The sequence below is a fragment of the Saimiri boliviensis genome, chromosome 11 (genome assembly GCF_048565385.1).
Source record: "Saimiri boliviensis isolate mSaiBol1 chromosome 11, mSaiBol1.pri, whole genome shotgun sequence".
Lineage (NCBI taxonomy): Eukaryota > Metazoa > Chordata > Mammalia > Primates > Cebidae > Saimiri > Saimiri boliviensis.
In genome coordinates, this window is record NC_133459.1 from 10,113,179 (window position 1) to 10,130,797 (window position 17,619).

Sequence of the window (17,619 nt, forward strand, 5' to 3'; positions counted from 1 at the left end):
GAAGGGGCACCTCTTTCATTGGTGGTCAGTGAGAGGAGCACAGTATGTGGCGGCCCTCCAACGGTCTGAGGGACAGTGAACTGGCCCCCTGTGTAAAAAGTTTGGCGACGCCCGACCTAGAGGCTGTGTGAGGAGGGGCTTCACTCTGGCTGCAGGTGTAGCTGCCTGCACCACAGGGCTGGGTGGTAGCGGGTGGTGGTTCCCTAGCTCTCACAGTTAGCCTCCTGCAGGCAGATAAGCATGTGGAAACGGGAAGGGTCTGAGCTCACTGGTAACTCCAGATCATTCTGGATGCCACCTGTGATGAACATCTGCCTGAGGCATGTTCAGGATATATGCACAAAAGAAATTTAGAAACTGCACTCTAAACGGAATTGACTGAATAAACTGTATCAGAAACCTGCATATAATCAGGAAAAATATTCTGCCTCATTCATCTCATTTTTTTCCCCTTGTGCTGTTACAGTTATTTAGTATCTTTGTTATAATAAAGGATACATGAACCTACACCGGTGATAAAATTCTATAGAATTTACACACACACATACACACACACAAAATGAGGACAAGTAAAATGGAAATCTGAGCAAGATTAGTGAATTATATTAATGTTAGTATTCTTGTTGTCATATAATAATTCTGCAGATTACCATTGGAGGAAACTAGGAAAACTGTGCAAAGGATCTCTGTTCTTTTTTCTTTTTCTTTTCTTTTCTTTTTTAAAATTATTATTATTTTTATTATTTTTTAAAAATAATTTTAGGTTTTGGGGTACATGTGAAGAACATGCAAGACACATGGCAGTGTGATTTGCTGCCTTCCTCCCTTTCACGTATATCTAGCATTTCTCCCCATGCTCTCTCTCCCCAACTCCCCACCTCCTGCTGTCCCTCCCCTATTTCCCTGCAACAGACCCCAGTGTGTGATGCTCCCCTCCCTGTGTCCATGTGTTCTCATTGTTCAACACCTGCCTATCAGTGAGAACATGTGGTGTTTGATTTTCTGTTCTTGTGTCAGTTTGCTGAGAATGATGGTTTCCAGGTTCATCCACGTCCCTACAAAGAACACGAACTCATCGTTTTTGATGGCTGCATAATATTCCATGGTGTATATGTGCCACATTTTCCCTGTCCAGTCTATCATCGATGGGCATTTGGATTGGTTCCAGGTCCTTGCTATTGTAAACTGTGCTGCAATGAACAGTCATGTGCATGTGTCCTTATAGTAGAATGATTTATAATCCTTTCGATTTATACCCAGTAACGGGATTGCTGGGTCAAATGGAATTTCTACTTCTAGATCCTTGAGGAATCGCCACACTGTCTTCCACAATGGTTGAACTAATTTACACTCCTACCAACAATGCAAACTCCAGATGGATTAAACAGTGTAAACGGTGTTTAACTCCAGATGGATTAAAGACTTAAACATAAGACCTAACACCATAAAAACCCTAGAAGAAAAGCTAGGCAAAACCATTCAGGACACAGGTGTAGGTAAGGACTTCATGACCAAACACCAAAAGCATTGGCAACAAAAGCCAAAATAGACAAATGGGACCTAATCAAACTCCACAGCTTCTGCACGGCAAAAGAAACAGTCATTAGAGTGAATCAGCAACCAACAGAATGGGAAAAAATTTTTGCAGTCTACCCATCTGACAAAGGGCTGATATCCAGAATTTACAAAGAATTAAAACAGATTTACAAGAAAAAAACAAACAAGCCCATTCAAAAGTGGGTGAAGGATATGAACAGACACTTTACAAAAGAAGACATACATGAGGCCAACAAACATATGAAAAAATGTTCATCATCACTGGTCATTAGAGAAATGCAAATCAAAACTACATTGAGATACCGTATCACGCCAGTTAGAATGGCGATCATTAAAAGACCTGGAGACAACAGATGCTGGAGAGGATGTGGAGAAATAGGAACACTTTTATACTGTTTGCTCATCTCATTTTTAAAAAGTCTCCCGCATTCTTAAATCCTTTGGTCAGCATTACTAGCCACTTACACTTTATAGGTAATTACAAAACTGGAAAGATCCCAAGAGATCAGAAGTATATGGGACTGAGAATGGTAACATTCATTAAGAGATAATAATCACTCAGCTCAGTTACCTCAACTGCTGTAAGCCTCAGTTTCTTCAACTATAACACAAAGGAATTGGAGGAAAGCACATCTCAAGTCTCTTCCAATGCATCCAGTCTGTTTTTACCAACCCAGCTAGGAAAAGTGGTCATCTTTAATTTGAAAGGAGAGGAGTGGAAAGCGAAGGGGCCAGGAGGGGTTTCAAGAAGGAAGATACAGTAGAGAGGATTTCAAAAGTAGAAAAAAAGGAGCAGAAGAAGAAGGCAATTCAGAGAATGAAATGAATGAATGTGGGATTTGGAGAAGAGTGAATACTTTGGCCAGAGCTCAGATTATGAGATAAGGGTTCACTGAGACATGTGCTGAAGAAGTGGGCTGGTGCCACAACAGGAAACACTCTGAATGCCGCGCTGTGATATTTTCATGTAAATCCAATGGCAACGGTGAGGCACTCAAGTAGTTTAGAAATTGATTAGAGCTGAATTTTAAGAACACTTCAATCTCGTTTTTTTGTAACAGAGTCTTGCTCTGTCGCCCATGCTGGAGTGCACTGCAGTGGCACCATCTCAGCTCAGCACAACCTCCACCTCCTGGGTTCAAGCAATTCTCTTGCCTCAGTTTCCTGAGTAGCTGAGATTACAGGCCCGTGCCACCCATGCCCAGCTAATTTTTGTATTTTAGTAGAAATGGGGTTTCACCATGTTGGTCAGGCTGGTCTCAAACTCCTGACCTCGTGATCCGCCTGCCTTGGCCTCCCAAAGTGCTGGGATTACAGGCGTGAGCCACTGTGCCTGGCCTTATTTTATCTTTCTCATAACAAGATATGACTGTAGGACAGCTGATCTGAAAGTAGAAAAATTGTTTTTGAAATAATGTGGCTAATTCTTACTAACATACTTTTCTCTTGCCTTAGATCAGTGTTGTACAATAGAGCTTTCTGTGATGATGTAAAGGTTCTCTATCTGCACTGTCCTATAAAACAGCTACTGGCCACATGTGGCTACTGAACACCTAAAACATGGTACGACGGAGGAAGTGAATTTTACATTTGATTAATGTAAAAATAGCCATAAGGCTGGGTGCAGTAGCTCACGCAGCCTTTGGGAGGCCAAGGCAGGCGGATTTCTTGAGGTCAGGAGTTCGAGACCAGCTTGGCCAACATGGCGAAACCCAGTCTCTACTAAAAACACAAAAATTAGCCGGAGTGGTGGTGCCTGTGTAGTCCCAGCTACTCAAGAGGCTGGGGCAGGAAAATCGCTTGATCCTGGGAGGTAAAGGTTGCAGTAAGCCAAGATCACAGCACTGTACTTCAGCCTAGGTGACCAGAGTGAGACTTCGTCTCAAAAAAAAAAAAAAAAAAAAAAAAAAATTAGATACCTGTTGGACTTAAAAAGAAAAAACAACAGCTTTAGTTATACAAATGAATAAAGCAGATTTGAAAGGATATGCTTCCTCAATTTATTGAGGTAAATCAATATGGAATTTTTGTTGTTGTTGTTGTTGCACAAGCTGGTTGTCAAACTTCTGGGCTCAAGCAATCTGCCCGCCTCAGCCTTCCAAAGTGTTGGGATTATAGGTGTGAGCCACTGCACTCAGCCTTTGAATGCTAATTTATACAAATAAATAACACTTTTGAATCTACCTAATGGTGGTTAAATCAGACAAGCCACTTTCAAATAATTTCAGATTCTCTCCCTTTCTTTCTCTCTCTCTCTCTCCTTCTACATATATATATATATATATATATATATATATATATATATATATATATTTATTTATTTATACACACACACACGATCCAATGACTAGGGCTAAATTCACTGACATTAAATTTTCATGCAAAACATTATAACATCTTCTATCTTGGGAATGTAGTAATAATTTTATATTAAGAAATAACGGCCAACCTTGGCAACATAGTGAGACCCTGTCTCTACAAAAAATAATTTTTAAAAATTATCCAGGCATGGTGGTGCATTTCTGTAGTTCCTTCTACTCAGGAGGCTGAAGAGGGAGGATTGCTTGAGTCCAGGAGTTCAAGACATAGTGAACTATAATCACACCACTGTACTCCACTGAGAGAGTAAAATCCTGTTTCTTTTCTTTTTTTTTTTTTGAGACGGAGTTTCGCTCTTGTTACCTAGGCTGGAGTGCAATGGCGCGATCTCGGCTCACCGCAACCTCCGCCTCCTGGGTTCAGGCAATTCTCCTGCCTCAGCCTCCTGAGTAGCTGAGATTACAGGTACGTGCCATCATGCCCAGCTAATTTTTTGTATTTTTAGTAGAGACGAGGTTTCACCATGTTGACCAGGATGGTCTCGATCTCTCGACCTCGTGATTCAACCGCCTCGGCCTCCCAAAGTGCTAGGATTACAGGCTTGAGCCACCGCGCCCGGCCAAAATCCTGTTTCTTAAAAAAAAAAGAACACTGGGCACAGTGGCTCACACCTATAATCCTAGCACTTTGGGAAGCTGAAGAGGGAGGATCACTTGAACCCAGGATTTCAAAACCAGCCTAGACTGCACTGTGAGACCCCGTCTCTACATAAAATCTAAAAAGCTAGCCTGCTGTGGTGGAGTATGGCTGTAGTCCCAGCTATAAAAGAGAGATCATTCTTTTAGAAGACTTGCTTTGATTTTGTCTAATATTCTTAAATTTTCCAAGGTAGAAAATATCTAACAAATAAAAATTGTCTATATTAAATACACTAGATTTATTTGTATGAGGCTATTAAAAAAATGAGGCAGTAGCTCTATAGGTGCTGATATGGAACAGCGGTCTGGACTTGTCAAGTGAAAACAGCAGAGCACCACACAGTATAAACAGCACATTACCATCACTGTACATCCCTGTGACCCTGAAATATGGCACTGTGGCATACTTAATATTTTGAGAAAATGGCAGCAAAAAAATCACTCCGACCATCCCTTGCCCCTTATCCTCTGAAGCAGGTCATAACATCTAGGAAAACTAATTTTGACCTTCCCTGAAGGAGGTCACAAGGCTCTACTGTGAGAGGTGCCTTCCCTACACCCGGAGGAAAGGAATGTCCTTATTTTGAAGACAGGGGGTCACAGAGAAGAATCTGAACAAAAGGGCCAGATAAAATCCCCCATACTGTGCTCTTCACTTTACAGGTCCAAATTAGATATCATAGCTTCTTCCTGGAAACCTTCCATAACCTTCCACTCCTGATTAGGGTGCTTCCTATTACCCACAGCCCACTGGGCTTCTTTATTCCTGGCATCATAATGTACTACAATAGCCTGGTTTTCTGCCCTGTAAGCTCTGGGAAGGCAGGGGCCGAGACTCTTGCTCACAGCTGTGTCTCTAGGGCCTGGCACAGACACTGGCAATGAACATGCACTTGATGCTTACTGGTTGAATGAAGGAACAGTGAACCGTCAGTATCATGTTCAAGACAAAGTTGGGATAATCCACTAGTGGGGAGGTAGCATGGCATTTTGTTTTAGTCATTTTTGTTGTTGTTGTTTGAGATCGAGTCTTGCACTGTCGCCCAGGCTGTAGTGCAGTGGCGCCATCTCGGCTCACTGCAATCTCCACCTCCTGGGTTCAAGCAATTCTCCTGCCTCAGCCTCCTGAGCAGCTGGGACTACAGGCGTGAGCCACCACACCCAGCTAATTTTTCTGTATTTTTAGAAGAGACGGGGTTTTCATGATGTTGGCTAGGATGGTCTCGATCTCCTGACCTTGTGATCCACCAGCCTCAGCCTCCCAAAGTGCTGGGATTACAGGCGTGAGTCACTGTGCTCGGCCTCATTTATTTATTTATTTATTTTGAGACAAAGTCTTGCTCTGTCGTCCAGGCTGGAGTGCAGTGGTCCAATTTTGGCTCACTGTAACCTCCACCTCCCAGGTTCAAGTGATCCTCTTGCCTCAGCCTCCCGAGTAGCGGGAATTACAGGCCTATATCACCATGCCCAGCTAAGTTTTGTATTTTTAGTGGAGACAGGGTTTCGTCATGTTGGCCAGGCTGGTCTCAAACTCCTGACCTCAAATGACGTGCCTGCCTCGGCCTCCCAAAGGGCTGGGATTATAGGTATGAGCCACCATGCCTGGGCTGTTTTAGTCCTTTAAAACTGCAGTTAAACAATTTAACAGTAGCAGTATAGCATTTCAATTATTATTTTTTTTAAATTGCACTTGGTGCTGGAAACAGAATGGAGGCCATTTTTATCCTTCAACATTCCCAAGCAACTCTCCAAACCAAAACCTAGCCAGATGTTCTCAGATAAATATTATTGTTGCTTCCACCTGGAGTACCTATTTGCCCCTCTCTCTTTTCCTTTACCTGTCTCCTAACTCCCAGTCCTTCCTCCAGGAAGCACTACAAGATAACCCTGCTTCCTCCTTTGGGCTTTCAAGGTAGTCTGGCTCATATCACTGTCAACATCCTCTCAGGCTTTAATAACCCTCTGTTGATGTGCCCGTCTCATCAACCTCACAGGAAAGGGCTGCTTTCTCGTGTCTTGTTTCCTTGGAGCCTGGCATAGTGCTGAACACACAGTCAGCATCCGATATAGATGAAGCACCTGAAGAGGGCAGTCACTGTTCTTTCCTAAAAGCATTTGCAAGAGCTAATTTAAAAAACCAAGGTTTCCAAGTAGGAATCTGAGCTCTTCACTGGATCAGTAAAGATCAAGAGAGTAGACAGAAGGAAAAGCAGATCCTAGGAGCATCCCCAAGGCTGTTGCCTACAGCATTGTAAAGTTTCACTGAAAGCCTTGCTACTTAGTAGCTGAGACAGAATGGAGAAAGAAAAACACCAAAAGTGAAAGATGTTTCCTGAGATACATCAAGTGGAACAAAATGAGTCTGAAGAGAGAACTCCGTTTGAGGGAAGCCTTCCTTTCAAATCCAACTATCAAAGAGAAGTCTCTTGTACCCACACATGCCATCATCCTAGGAAGCTCACCATTCCCCCAGGGCCTCAAGGCAGCGCATGCGGCCCAGCATCAGCTCTGGGTCATCCTTGTTGGTGTCCATTTTCTTATCATAGGCCACAAGAGCATCCTCCCACTCGTGCAGTTTCTCATACCAGGTAGCCTGGATCTCCTGTCACATGGAAAAGAAAAAAGACTGCTGTGAGGCACAGAGATGAAGGGATCACATTTTTAAATCCACATACTCTCTTTCCTAATGAGCTGCTATATGCATGACACTTCACCTATCACAGTATGTCTGGGCTTGGATTAAAAAGAACTTGAGACAATCTGGAGGTGTGTTGTTTGGGGAAGGTGGAAATGCTGGTTCCTTGACACATGGATGGAATGATCCTGGGATTATCTGAGAGCAAATGTCAGGCCATTCTCCTTCCCCATTATTTCCTCCCCAGACACATGAGTCACCAGAACACCAGGATGTGGGGATGTGAGGACAGGGGAAATCACTTAGGGACAGGAGAAAACCCCGACCAGAGCACCAGAGCTGCTGCAAAGGTGCCATCGCTTCAATCTGCTGGAGTGCTGACACTTATCAGGGATGGCAGCTGCTTTCCTGATGGGGCCAGAAAGACCAGGCCTCATGTGCATATTTGCTGGAGGAAAACAACTAACTTGCTAAAAGCTCTTGATCCTCTGCATTTCTTAATGCATTTTTAAACTTTCAGGAAATAATAATTTAAAATATAACACCACCACTCAAAATTCTTTGGAAAGCCTTTCCCCTATTCTTCTAGAGTCTCCCTTGGCAGGTTTACCAGTGTCAGGGGCCAAAGGAGGGATTCCATTACCCTAGCAGATGGTGTGCCATGCTGAAACTGGGTATTGTCCACGTGAGTAGGAGGTGCTACAGGCTGAAAGTTATAGACTATGACTCTCTAAATGATCAGGAGACTATTTTATTTGCTTTCTGTCTGCCCTCCATCTCAGTTTCTCTCCTGGACTGCTTCATCACCAGCTCAATAAATGACTATTTTTGCACAGGCAAGGGTAGTAGCTCTCTAGGGATTTCTTTAACAACAATATGATTCTGCAGTGAAATTTGTATGATATAATGCAGGACCCACACTAGTTTCTCCCATTACCCTCTTTCCCTTTCTAAATAAAACTGATGTTTGTGCAGTATGCAGACTAACAACTACTCTACTAAGCTGTCTAAAATAACCTTTTCTTCTTGAACCTCTGAAAGGAGGTCATTTATGTCAGAGACTGTTCCCTTGTACCTACTTCCCCTTCTCTGGTTCCTTCTGGCAGAACGAGTACCCTCTGCTGTCCCTGGACTAATTCTGCTGCCATGATTCACCCAACATCAGTGGAGTTTGTCAAAATGGGCATATCTGGCTCCACGTAAGGCAAACTATCTCAACTTCATTTTCCAAGCCTGTCCAAAGTAATGCCTATTATGCCTACATACAAAATAGAAAACTTAAAGAGTGACTACAAAAACAACATAAAATTTAAAAGCACTGGTAAATTTCTCATTTCAAATTTCTACACTGTTGGAAAAAGAAAAAAAAAGAGCTGGTGACTAATGTGTGGCATACACTCAGCATGAATAAGCAGAGAGCATATGGAGTGGGTCAGTTAGAGGGCAAGATATTCTGAATTGCAATAGATTGCAGAAACTATAAGGTTTAAGCAGTGAATCACACACAATTCTAATGAGACTGCTGTTACATAAATTGTGCTGAGAAAGCACAGGCTCTGCCAAGAAAAAGCAAACCCATTGTCAAGCTTAATATGATTCAGCTACCTAAATATAACAGAAAATCCACCACAGCTTTAGCAGTAATCCTGGAGCTAATGGCCACCTTTGGAACCTGAAGATGGAGAAACTTTCATTGAAGGTTGGCATTCTGAGTATGGGGTATAAACCATCTGCTGGCAGATCACCTGAATACCAGATGTCTGCGGAGTCCTTGTTTCAGTCAGCACTTACTGGGATCTAAGCTCTAAGGATATCAAAGGAGAGAACATCTTGGTCTAGGTGGAGCACATTAGGTGCCCCCTCGCCCTACTTTCTTCTCTCTGCAAACAAGGATTGTGGCAAGGATGGATGAGACATAGTTCTTTCTGTTGTGCCATCATCTGGAGGAATGCTGTCTTAGTCTAGTTACGGATAATATGTACTAAAGAGGGCAAAAAATTCCCTTAAAAGTTTCATTCTAATTAACTAGCCTGTGTGTGAGGCAAAATGCTAGATGATCAAACAAAAGCCTGTTAAATATTCACAATTTTTCTCACTTTTAATATCCTGGGCTCCTGATCAAGGCAAACCACAGTAAACGACCTACATGACTAATGAAAGGTTCCTCATCAAGTATATGGATCTAGAGCTTCTTGACCTTCCAGGAATTCAATGCTAAGTTGATGCTTTATATATTTTGGAAGTTATCAAAATGCCCTGCCAAGACCACAAAGAATAACAGAAACATTTTAAATACTGGAAGGCCAAAGATGGCAGTAGAGAAGCAGCTATGTAAGCAATAACAAACACAAAAATCCCTCAACGTCAAGTATCAATTATAGCATACATTTTCTGAAGAACTGCCACCGTGTCTTCCTAAGCATGCGGTGAGGATTAGCTGTGGCCTAGACCCAGTGCAAGCTCCCACAAAGATAACTCAGATCAGGGGCAAATGTCTTGGCTCTAATTTCAAGTCCTGGTTCTGCCATTTATCCTCTCTGTCAGCTCAGACAGGTTCTTAACCTGCTGGGACCACAGTCTTCTCAGCGGTAAAAGGTGATAACAACAGTAACCACTTTCACAAATCAACAGGAAGTAGAGAAAAGAAAGAAAGAAAGAGAGAAAACCCAGAAACCACTATAGCATTGTTGTGAGGACCAAATTAGATGAAGTATATAAACACTTAGCCAAGGGCCAGGCACATGCTAAGAGTTTGATAAAATCAGTCCTTACTGTGTATTCACATCTACCCTCAAGGTTTTTTTTTTTTTTTTTTTTTTTTTTTTTTTTTTTTTTTTGAGACGGAGTTTCGCTCTTGTTACCCAGGCTGGAGTGCAATGGCGCGATCTCGGCTCACTGCAACCTCCACCTCCCGGGTTCAGGCAATTCTCCTGCCTCAGCCTCCTGAGTAGCTGGGATTACAGGCACGCGCCACCACGCCCAGCTAATTTTTTGTATTTTTAGTAGAGACGGGGTTTCACCATGTTGACCAGGATGGTCTCGATCTCTCGACCTCGTGATCCACCCTCCTCGGCCTCCCAAAGTGCTGGGATTACAGGCTTGAGCCACCGCGCCCGGCCTTACCCTCAAGGTTTATGTTCAGCTGAAATATAATCCTTACAGACCTTGTTTGTTTGTTTCTTTTTTTTTTTTTTTTTTTTTTTGAGACAGTGTCTTGCTCTGTCGCCCAAGTTGGAGTGCAATGGCGTGATCTTAGCACATTGCAACCTCCACCTCCTAGGTTCAAGTGATTCTCCTGCCTCAGCCTCCTGAATAGCTGGGATTACAGGTGCCTGCCACTATGTGCGGCTAATTTTTTTGTGTGTTTTTAGTAGAGACGGGGTTTCACCATGTTAGTCAGGCTGGTCTTGAACTCCTGACCTCAGGTGATCTGCCCGCCTCGGCCTTCCAAAGTGCTGGGATTACAGGCGTGAGCCACTTAGTCAGGCCCATTGTTTATCTCTTTCATCCTGAAGATAGGTAAGTCAGTATTAGACTGTTACGAATTGGGGAAAAAACAGAAAAGGAAGGTAACTTTCTAAAGGTCAGGGCCAATACCTCCCTAGTTTCTGCGTCCTGCTTTTCCAAAGAAATGAGGCGCTTACCAGCTCTCCAAAGTGTTTCATGGCATATTCCAACACTCCGGCTGCTGCCTCCGGCTGCTGTAGCTTATTATTAATGCTGAGAAAACAAAGGGAAGAGGTAGTTACACTCAACACGTCTGAGGGTAGGGTAGGAGATGTGCGGGTCGTTTGTGGGCAGATAGCTTACCATATTTTGAGGACGATGTCCTGCAGATGCCAAAAGAGTATCAATTATCTATTACCATCCAGAAAGCTCAGTTTAAATAATTTCATCTGAAAAAAGGTTTTTGGTCTCCTCCCCTAATTTTTGGGGTCAATAATGGGAACACTCATCTTTGGTGTTCTGGGGCCCTTCCTCCAATAGCACAGACTGGTTTCCTCTCAGATCCTGGCAGGTGGGCAACACGTGTCTGTTTCTGAAACACCAGAAACCTTGGATACGAAATTATCCCTGTTGTAGTTCACAACCATATCAGAATCCTCTGAACATTTTTTGTTGAGACAGGGTCTCACTATGTGGTCCAGGCTGGTCTCAAACTCCTGGGCTCAAGTGATCTTCTTGCCTCAGCCTCCTGAGTAGCTGGGATTACAGTAACATATCACAGTGCCTGGCTCCTCTGAACTTTTACGTCTTAACTTCTCATCAGTTGCTTTTAGTAGTCGGAATAATGAAATTAATCAAAAGCATCAGACTGTGAACGACACAGAGATGGTACCAAGGTTGGACCATGCACATCAATAGCAGAACCCTGGGAGCAGTGGCAATGCAGCCATGCTGAGTGTTCTGACAGAGCCCAATCCCTTCAAATTCAGATGCCTCCCTAGACCCTCTTCAGGGGCTGTCCCCTTCCACCCTTTACAGAAGGCTGCCAAGGGACAAGATCTGGAGTTCCTTGAACTGGCTTGTACTGTAGAGATGCTTTTCACTAATGACACCCTGCTCTGCTGATGCCTTATTTAGGCTGGAGGGCCGTCACTGCATTGGGACAACTGGGCACTGTCACTGGGAGATCTGGTGCCTGAAGATGGTTCATCAGAGGCTGCTAGGAGGCCCTGAAAGCAGAAGAGCCATGGGAGCTTCGACCCTTGTTCCCATAGGAACATATGCAACTAAGCTCAACACTGAATATAAGCCTGAGTTACGGAAGGAAGGAAAAGAGGGGAGGGCGAAGGAGCTGGCTTGAGAAATTCACAAGACCACAATGATTGTATCTGTTTAAAGGTAGGGAGCAAAATGTGACACATCAACCTGGGCGTCTAGACTGGTTTAATGAGCAAGGATCCAGTTTACTGCTTTGAGTACAAACTGTCTACTTGACCAGAATTAACTTTTAAGTGGTTTTGGGAAATTCCAGGATTTGAGTTCAATGTGGTAATATGGCAAAAAATTGCTGTTATAAATATTATTTTAAAAAATCCAAATTCCGCCACATTTCTTCCAATATAACCAAAAGGAAACTGCCCAGAAATCTAAAGAAGCTAACATTTGTGAAAGTAATAAGCTAATGCCTTGTGTTTACAAAGTGTTTTCAACTAATCTTTCCAACCTATCACTCCTTTGACCTCGAGCATCGTAAGATTGTGGGAAGGGAGAGTTGTTATCAGACCTGTTCACTAACAGGAAAGCTAAAGCCCAGGAAAGCCAGGGATTTTCCCCAAGGCCCACAGGAAGCAGGACAGCCCCCCCGTATCTGAAGCCCCTTATGCCTCTTTGTTAAGGACAAGTTGGGGATGAAGCAGCCTTGGATTTGGAGTCAGAAAACGGGTCCCCCCTCTGCCCCCCGAGTCAGACTGATCACATGCTGACATGATCAAGCTTGAAGGAGACACATCTCACATGCGATAGTAAAAACCCAATCGTCGTGCATACATTAATACAAAAGGATCAAAACTTGGGCTTAACTTTCTTGAGGTCTAATTATGCCAAATATAAGCTGTGTGATTGTCATTTTAAAATTTTTGATTTTTAATTTTATGGGTACAAAGTAGGACATATTTAAATAATCTTTTTTGAATTTAATTCCTTATCTATACAACAGAGCGAATACCACCTCCTCCTTCAGAGGGTTCTTCAGGGAATTAAAAGAAACAATGAACATGAAATTGCTAAGCAGGTTCTTCATCCATGTTTGTCCCAGTATAAAAGCTGCTAGCTTGTCTGCAGGAATAACATACACCTACAGTGGAGACTTAAGTTAGGACTAGGAAGTCATGAGAGCAAATTCGAAACGCTTTCTGAGTAGAACTGTTCTACTCAGAAAGTCCAGAATCCAGGTTCTAGGCTCCAGATATGTGGGGGAAGCTATGGGGCTGACCCACTGGTGTTTCTTGTGCTGGTACTAAGCAAAGCAATGAGCCAGAATATGCTCCATAAACTTATTTGGAGATGTTTTTAATTTCAAAGTGAAACCATAGCATGGCAGTTTCCTTTAGGGAGCCGTGTATGAGTTTTTCCAAGCTGAGAATGAAAAGTAGGTCTAAAGGGACCTACTCCACTGCGGGTTCATTGGGAAGAAGTTCTCAATGCCTCTTGGCCCCGTAAGTCAGGTACTGTACTTGGTTGCTCAGTCACATGGGGCTGGGTCAACTGTACTAATACTACTACTAGGGATAGATTTGGGATTATCTAGTTCCTTGAAGCCAAATAAAGATTTCGAAGCATAAGAAAACAAGAAAAAAGAAAGCCAGTGGCTGGGCACAATGGTTCACATCTATAATCCCAGAGCTTTGGGAGGCTGAGGCAGGAGGATTGCCTGAGCTCAGGAGTTTGAAACCAGTCTGGGCAACATAGTGAGATTGTCTCTATTAAAAAAAAAGAAAGAAAGAAAGAAAGAAAGCTAGTATATAGTCTATCTATTCTAAGTATATGTTCCCTGCATTATTACACTGGACTCTTGGGATGGCCTCGGGAGGAGTAAAACATTGTTCTGATAAGGAGGATGAAGTGGTGTTCATCTGAACTGGAAGAAGCTAACCCTAAGACACAGATATAAAAATCCAGGAGTTCTAACAACTGTCCTCAATCTTGTGCTCTGGAAAATAGTCTATGTTCTTTTTTTCTTTCTTTTTTAAAGAGATGGGGTCTTGCTCTGTCATTCAGGCTGAAGTTCAGTGGTATGATCATGGCCCACTGCAGCCTCAATTTCCTGGGCTCAAGCAATCCTCTGGCCTCAGCCTCCCAGAGTGCTGGGCTGACAGGTGTGAGCCATCGCAACTGGCCTCCAGCCTATTTTTAAATTTTAACGTTACCAAAGCTTGGCTCACTCCAAGGACAAAACAACAAAAACCAAACCAAATACAAGCCTTTTTCTAATCCACTCTCTCATGTATTACAGTGCATAAAAAATGAGTCTTATAACAAACTGATCAAAATTAGGAAGTACCGATTGGGGACCTCAAAGGAGAAACAAATTTTACCTTAATACAGCTAGGGCCTTTATACACTGCCTCTAAGGACTGACCAGCATAGCTTTGCAAATTAAGAATGAAAAATCATACGGCCCTAACTCCTTTAAGAGACATTTTAGGCTCGGTGCGGAGGCTCATGCCTGAAATCCCAGCACTTTGGGAGACCAAGGTGGGTGAATCACCTAAGGTCAGGAGTTCAAGACCAGCCTGACCAACAGGAAGAAACCCTGTCTCTACTGAAAATACAAAATTGCTAGGCGCAGTGACTCACGCCTGTAATACCAGCATTTTGGGAGGCCGAGGCTGCAGATCACGAGGTCAGGAGCTCAAGACCAGGCTGACCAATATAGTGAAACCCTATCTATAATAAAATGTGAAAATTAGCCAGGCATGGTGGTGCATGCCTGTAGTCCCAGCTACAGGCAGGAGAGTCTCCAGCTGAGGCAGGAGAATCGCTTGAAACCGGGAGGCGGAGACTGCAGTGAGCCAAGATCGCGCCACTGCACTCCAGCCCAGGCAGCAAGAAAGAAACTCTGTGTCAAAAAAAAAAAAAAAAAAAAAAGAAATTACAACTTTGACTAACAAATTCATGAAAAATGAGCAGCCTCACTCTGATAAATTAATTTGCCTCTGATTTAAGAACCTGAAGGTAAGAAGGCCACTGTCCACATCCACTCTCAATCTCTTTTTTTTTTTTTTTGAGATGAAGTTATGGTTAAAGGAGGCTGCATTGCTCTGTCACCCATGCTGGACTACAATGGCGGCTCACTGCAACCTCTGCCTCCTGGGTTCAGGTGATTCCCTTGCCTTAGCCTCCCAGTTAGCTGGGATTACAGGTACCCACCACCATGCCTGACTAATTTTTGATTTTAGTAGAGATGCGGTTTTGCCATGTTGGCCAGGCTGGTCTCAAACTCCTGAACTCAGGTGATCCACCCACTTCAGCCTCCCAAAGTGCTGGGATTATAGGTGTGAGCCACTGTGCCCAGCCTACTCTCTTTTTCAAGACAGGGTCTGGCTCTGTCACCCAGGCTGGGGTGCAATGGGGCAATCTCAGCTCACTGCAACGTCCACCTCCTGGACTCACATGATCCTCCCACCTCAGCCTCCACCACCACATCCAGCTAGGTTTTTGTATTTTTAGTAGAAATGAGGTTTCGCCATGTTGCCCAGGCTGGTCTCGAACCCCTGATCTGCCTGTCTCAGCCTCTCAAATTGTTGGTATTACAGGCGTAAGCCACCATGCCCAGCCACACCTACTCTCTTGATCCATTCAAAGAATAAAGAGACTTTTATTGAACCAGCTGCTATCACCCTGCATATTCTTTCCTCCTGCCCACTTTCCACTTTAATTTCCTATACGACTTTCCCCCTAAGCTACCTTTCACCTTTCTCTTCTTTCCTTCTGAGGAGTTCCCATGTATGCCTCTAAGTCTTCTGGAGAATACTAAGGATGTGGACAGTGAAGTAAACAGGCTTATTAATCTTGGTGATCAAGAGTCTGTCATCTTGTTTGGGATTTTTAAGTTTTTCTTCTTCCTCCATGCCTTCTGGCACTCCATCGGGGAGGCAACAGCAAGGAGATAACAAAGTAAGAAGAGAGGTCACCCTATGTGCCAGCCACTGTGCTTACTGTTTCTATGTATTATTTCAACCCTGTGAAACCATTAATAATATTCTCATTTTATATATGAAGAAAACTTGGCCCAGTAGGTCACAGGCTGTTGCTTTCTCTTAAAAGGTGACTTTCTCTTAAAAACGTTACCACTGAAAAGTATCTTTAGCATCATGTTGAGGTAAAGAAATAAAAAGTATCTTAAGTAATAACGAAGGGTATGCTGCAAGCTCTGCAATGGGAGGGACCAGACCGTGTCTTAGCTTTCTACTCTCGGCTCTTAGCTTTCTACTCTCAGCATCAGCAGGCACCCAGGAATCACCTGTAAAATGAATGAATGTCAGCAATGGGTGGGACATTTCCATCACCTCACTCTCTAGAATTCATTGTACAGGAGAAGGGAGCCCTCCTGTGCCTTCATTTTAACTTCCTCACTCTTACCCCCAAGCTCCCATCTCATATTTTTTGTTTCTTTTCAGAAGGTACTAACATGGCTTCGGCCACGTGACGGCAAGCCACCACAGCAGGCTTTTCAAAGACAGCCAGACTTATAGTTCAGGCTGCAAAGTCCAGGACAAGCAAGCCTCTGTGAAAACGCAGGAGTTCATAGCCACTAAGTCCCAAGTCTCCTGCCTACCTGGGTGATACAAAGCTGTCCTTTGAATTATGTCTCTTTTCTACTGAGATGTGGTTTTATGAGACTGAAGGGAGAGACTGTATGTTCGGCTCCTGTGAAGAAATCGCCTGTGCTCAAAAGCCCCCTTAGCGAGGAATTCTTATTTTAGAAGGCAGCTGGGAGTTTTATACAACCCATTCTATAAACACCCCCTTGTGTGCCCCTCAGTCATTCCTTATTAATGCTGGAGGCTTATAAAGGGCAAACTGTTCAAAGCCCCAGCCCGACAGCAGGGGAGTACTTAACACCACAAACCAGACCCTGCTGATGCTGGTCTGGTGGAAAAGATCTGAACACAAACACGTTTAGAGAGACTGAGGCTTGGAGGCAACGTGCCTACAACACTATGCAGAAATGTCAGGTCAACCAGATTTCCCATCGCCTCCTGACATGCACTGAAGCCAAAAGGAAAAGAGAACTGAGTCCCGAGAATTTTCTGAACCAGTGATTCCCACTGCCTCCCAAACATGGGTGGAGGGTATGTTGTATTCTACTCTGTTTTCCAGTGATAATATCCAGCTGCTATCACACAGCTGTGAATCTGTGGAGCAAACAGAAACTGTCTATCTGCATAATAGAACTCAGAGCCCACAACTGAACCTGGTGTTAGGAAGACAATGAAGACAGGCAGAATGAGAACATGGTGAATCTGGGTATCACGAGGAGACGGTAGCGGCCATTGTACAGGCATATTCTCATTCATTCTCCACTCTCCCCACCCCAGCCCAAGACTGAATTATGGTTGAAGGAGGCTGAATTCAGAGTCTCCTTTAATCAAACTCGAGTTCTGAACTGAGTTGGGAAAGCTTTTGGCAATTAAGAAAAATATTTTCTAGAGATGAGCAGAACTAACACTAAGAAATTGCCTTGCTGCCTTCCTATGGCAAACGTCACATCATTCCGCCAAGCATTGTATTCCCACCATCTGGAAATCTTGTTCCCAAGGCAGGGCAAGCATGGGAGCTGAGTGCATGATTCGGCTGTGCGGACGCTTCCCCTGGCAGAGGCCTTGTCAGAAGAGATGGGAAGCAGCCCATGTGGGCAGTGGGCCTGCTGCCTCCCCATGGCCTTTCCCTCTCAGGCCTTCT

At 43.7% G+C, this 17,619-nt stretch overlaps 1 protein-coding gene and 1 non-coding gene across 3 annotated transcripts in view; both read right to left on the reverse strand.

Annotated features, from left to right (window-relative positions):
- MTOR (mechanistic target of rapamycin kinase) overlaps positions 1 to 17,619 on the reverse strand; it is a 155,978-nt gene that overhangs the window by 47,692 nt on the left and 90,667 nt on the right. For both annotated transcript variants that reach the window (XM_074380054.1, XM_010346531.3), the window contains exons 29-30: positions 10,854 to 10,929; positions 7,037 to 7,176 (exon numbers count right to left, since the gene is read on the reverse strand). In XM_074380054.1, coding sequence (XP_074236155.1) covers positions 7,037 to 7,176; positions 10,854 to 10,929 — 216 coding nt within the window. The remainder of the gene's footprint in view (positions 1 to 7,036; positions 7,177 to 10,853; positions 10,930 to 17,619) is intronic.
- LOC120366266 (small nucleolar RNA U13) lies at positions 12,617 to 12,718 on the reverse strand. Its single transcript, XR_005580995.1, has one exon. It is a non-coding gene; the product is annotated as a small nucleolar RNA U13 (small nucleolar RNA).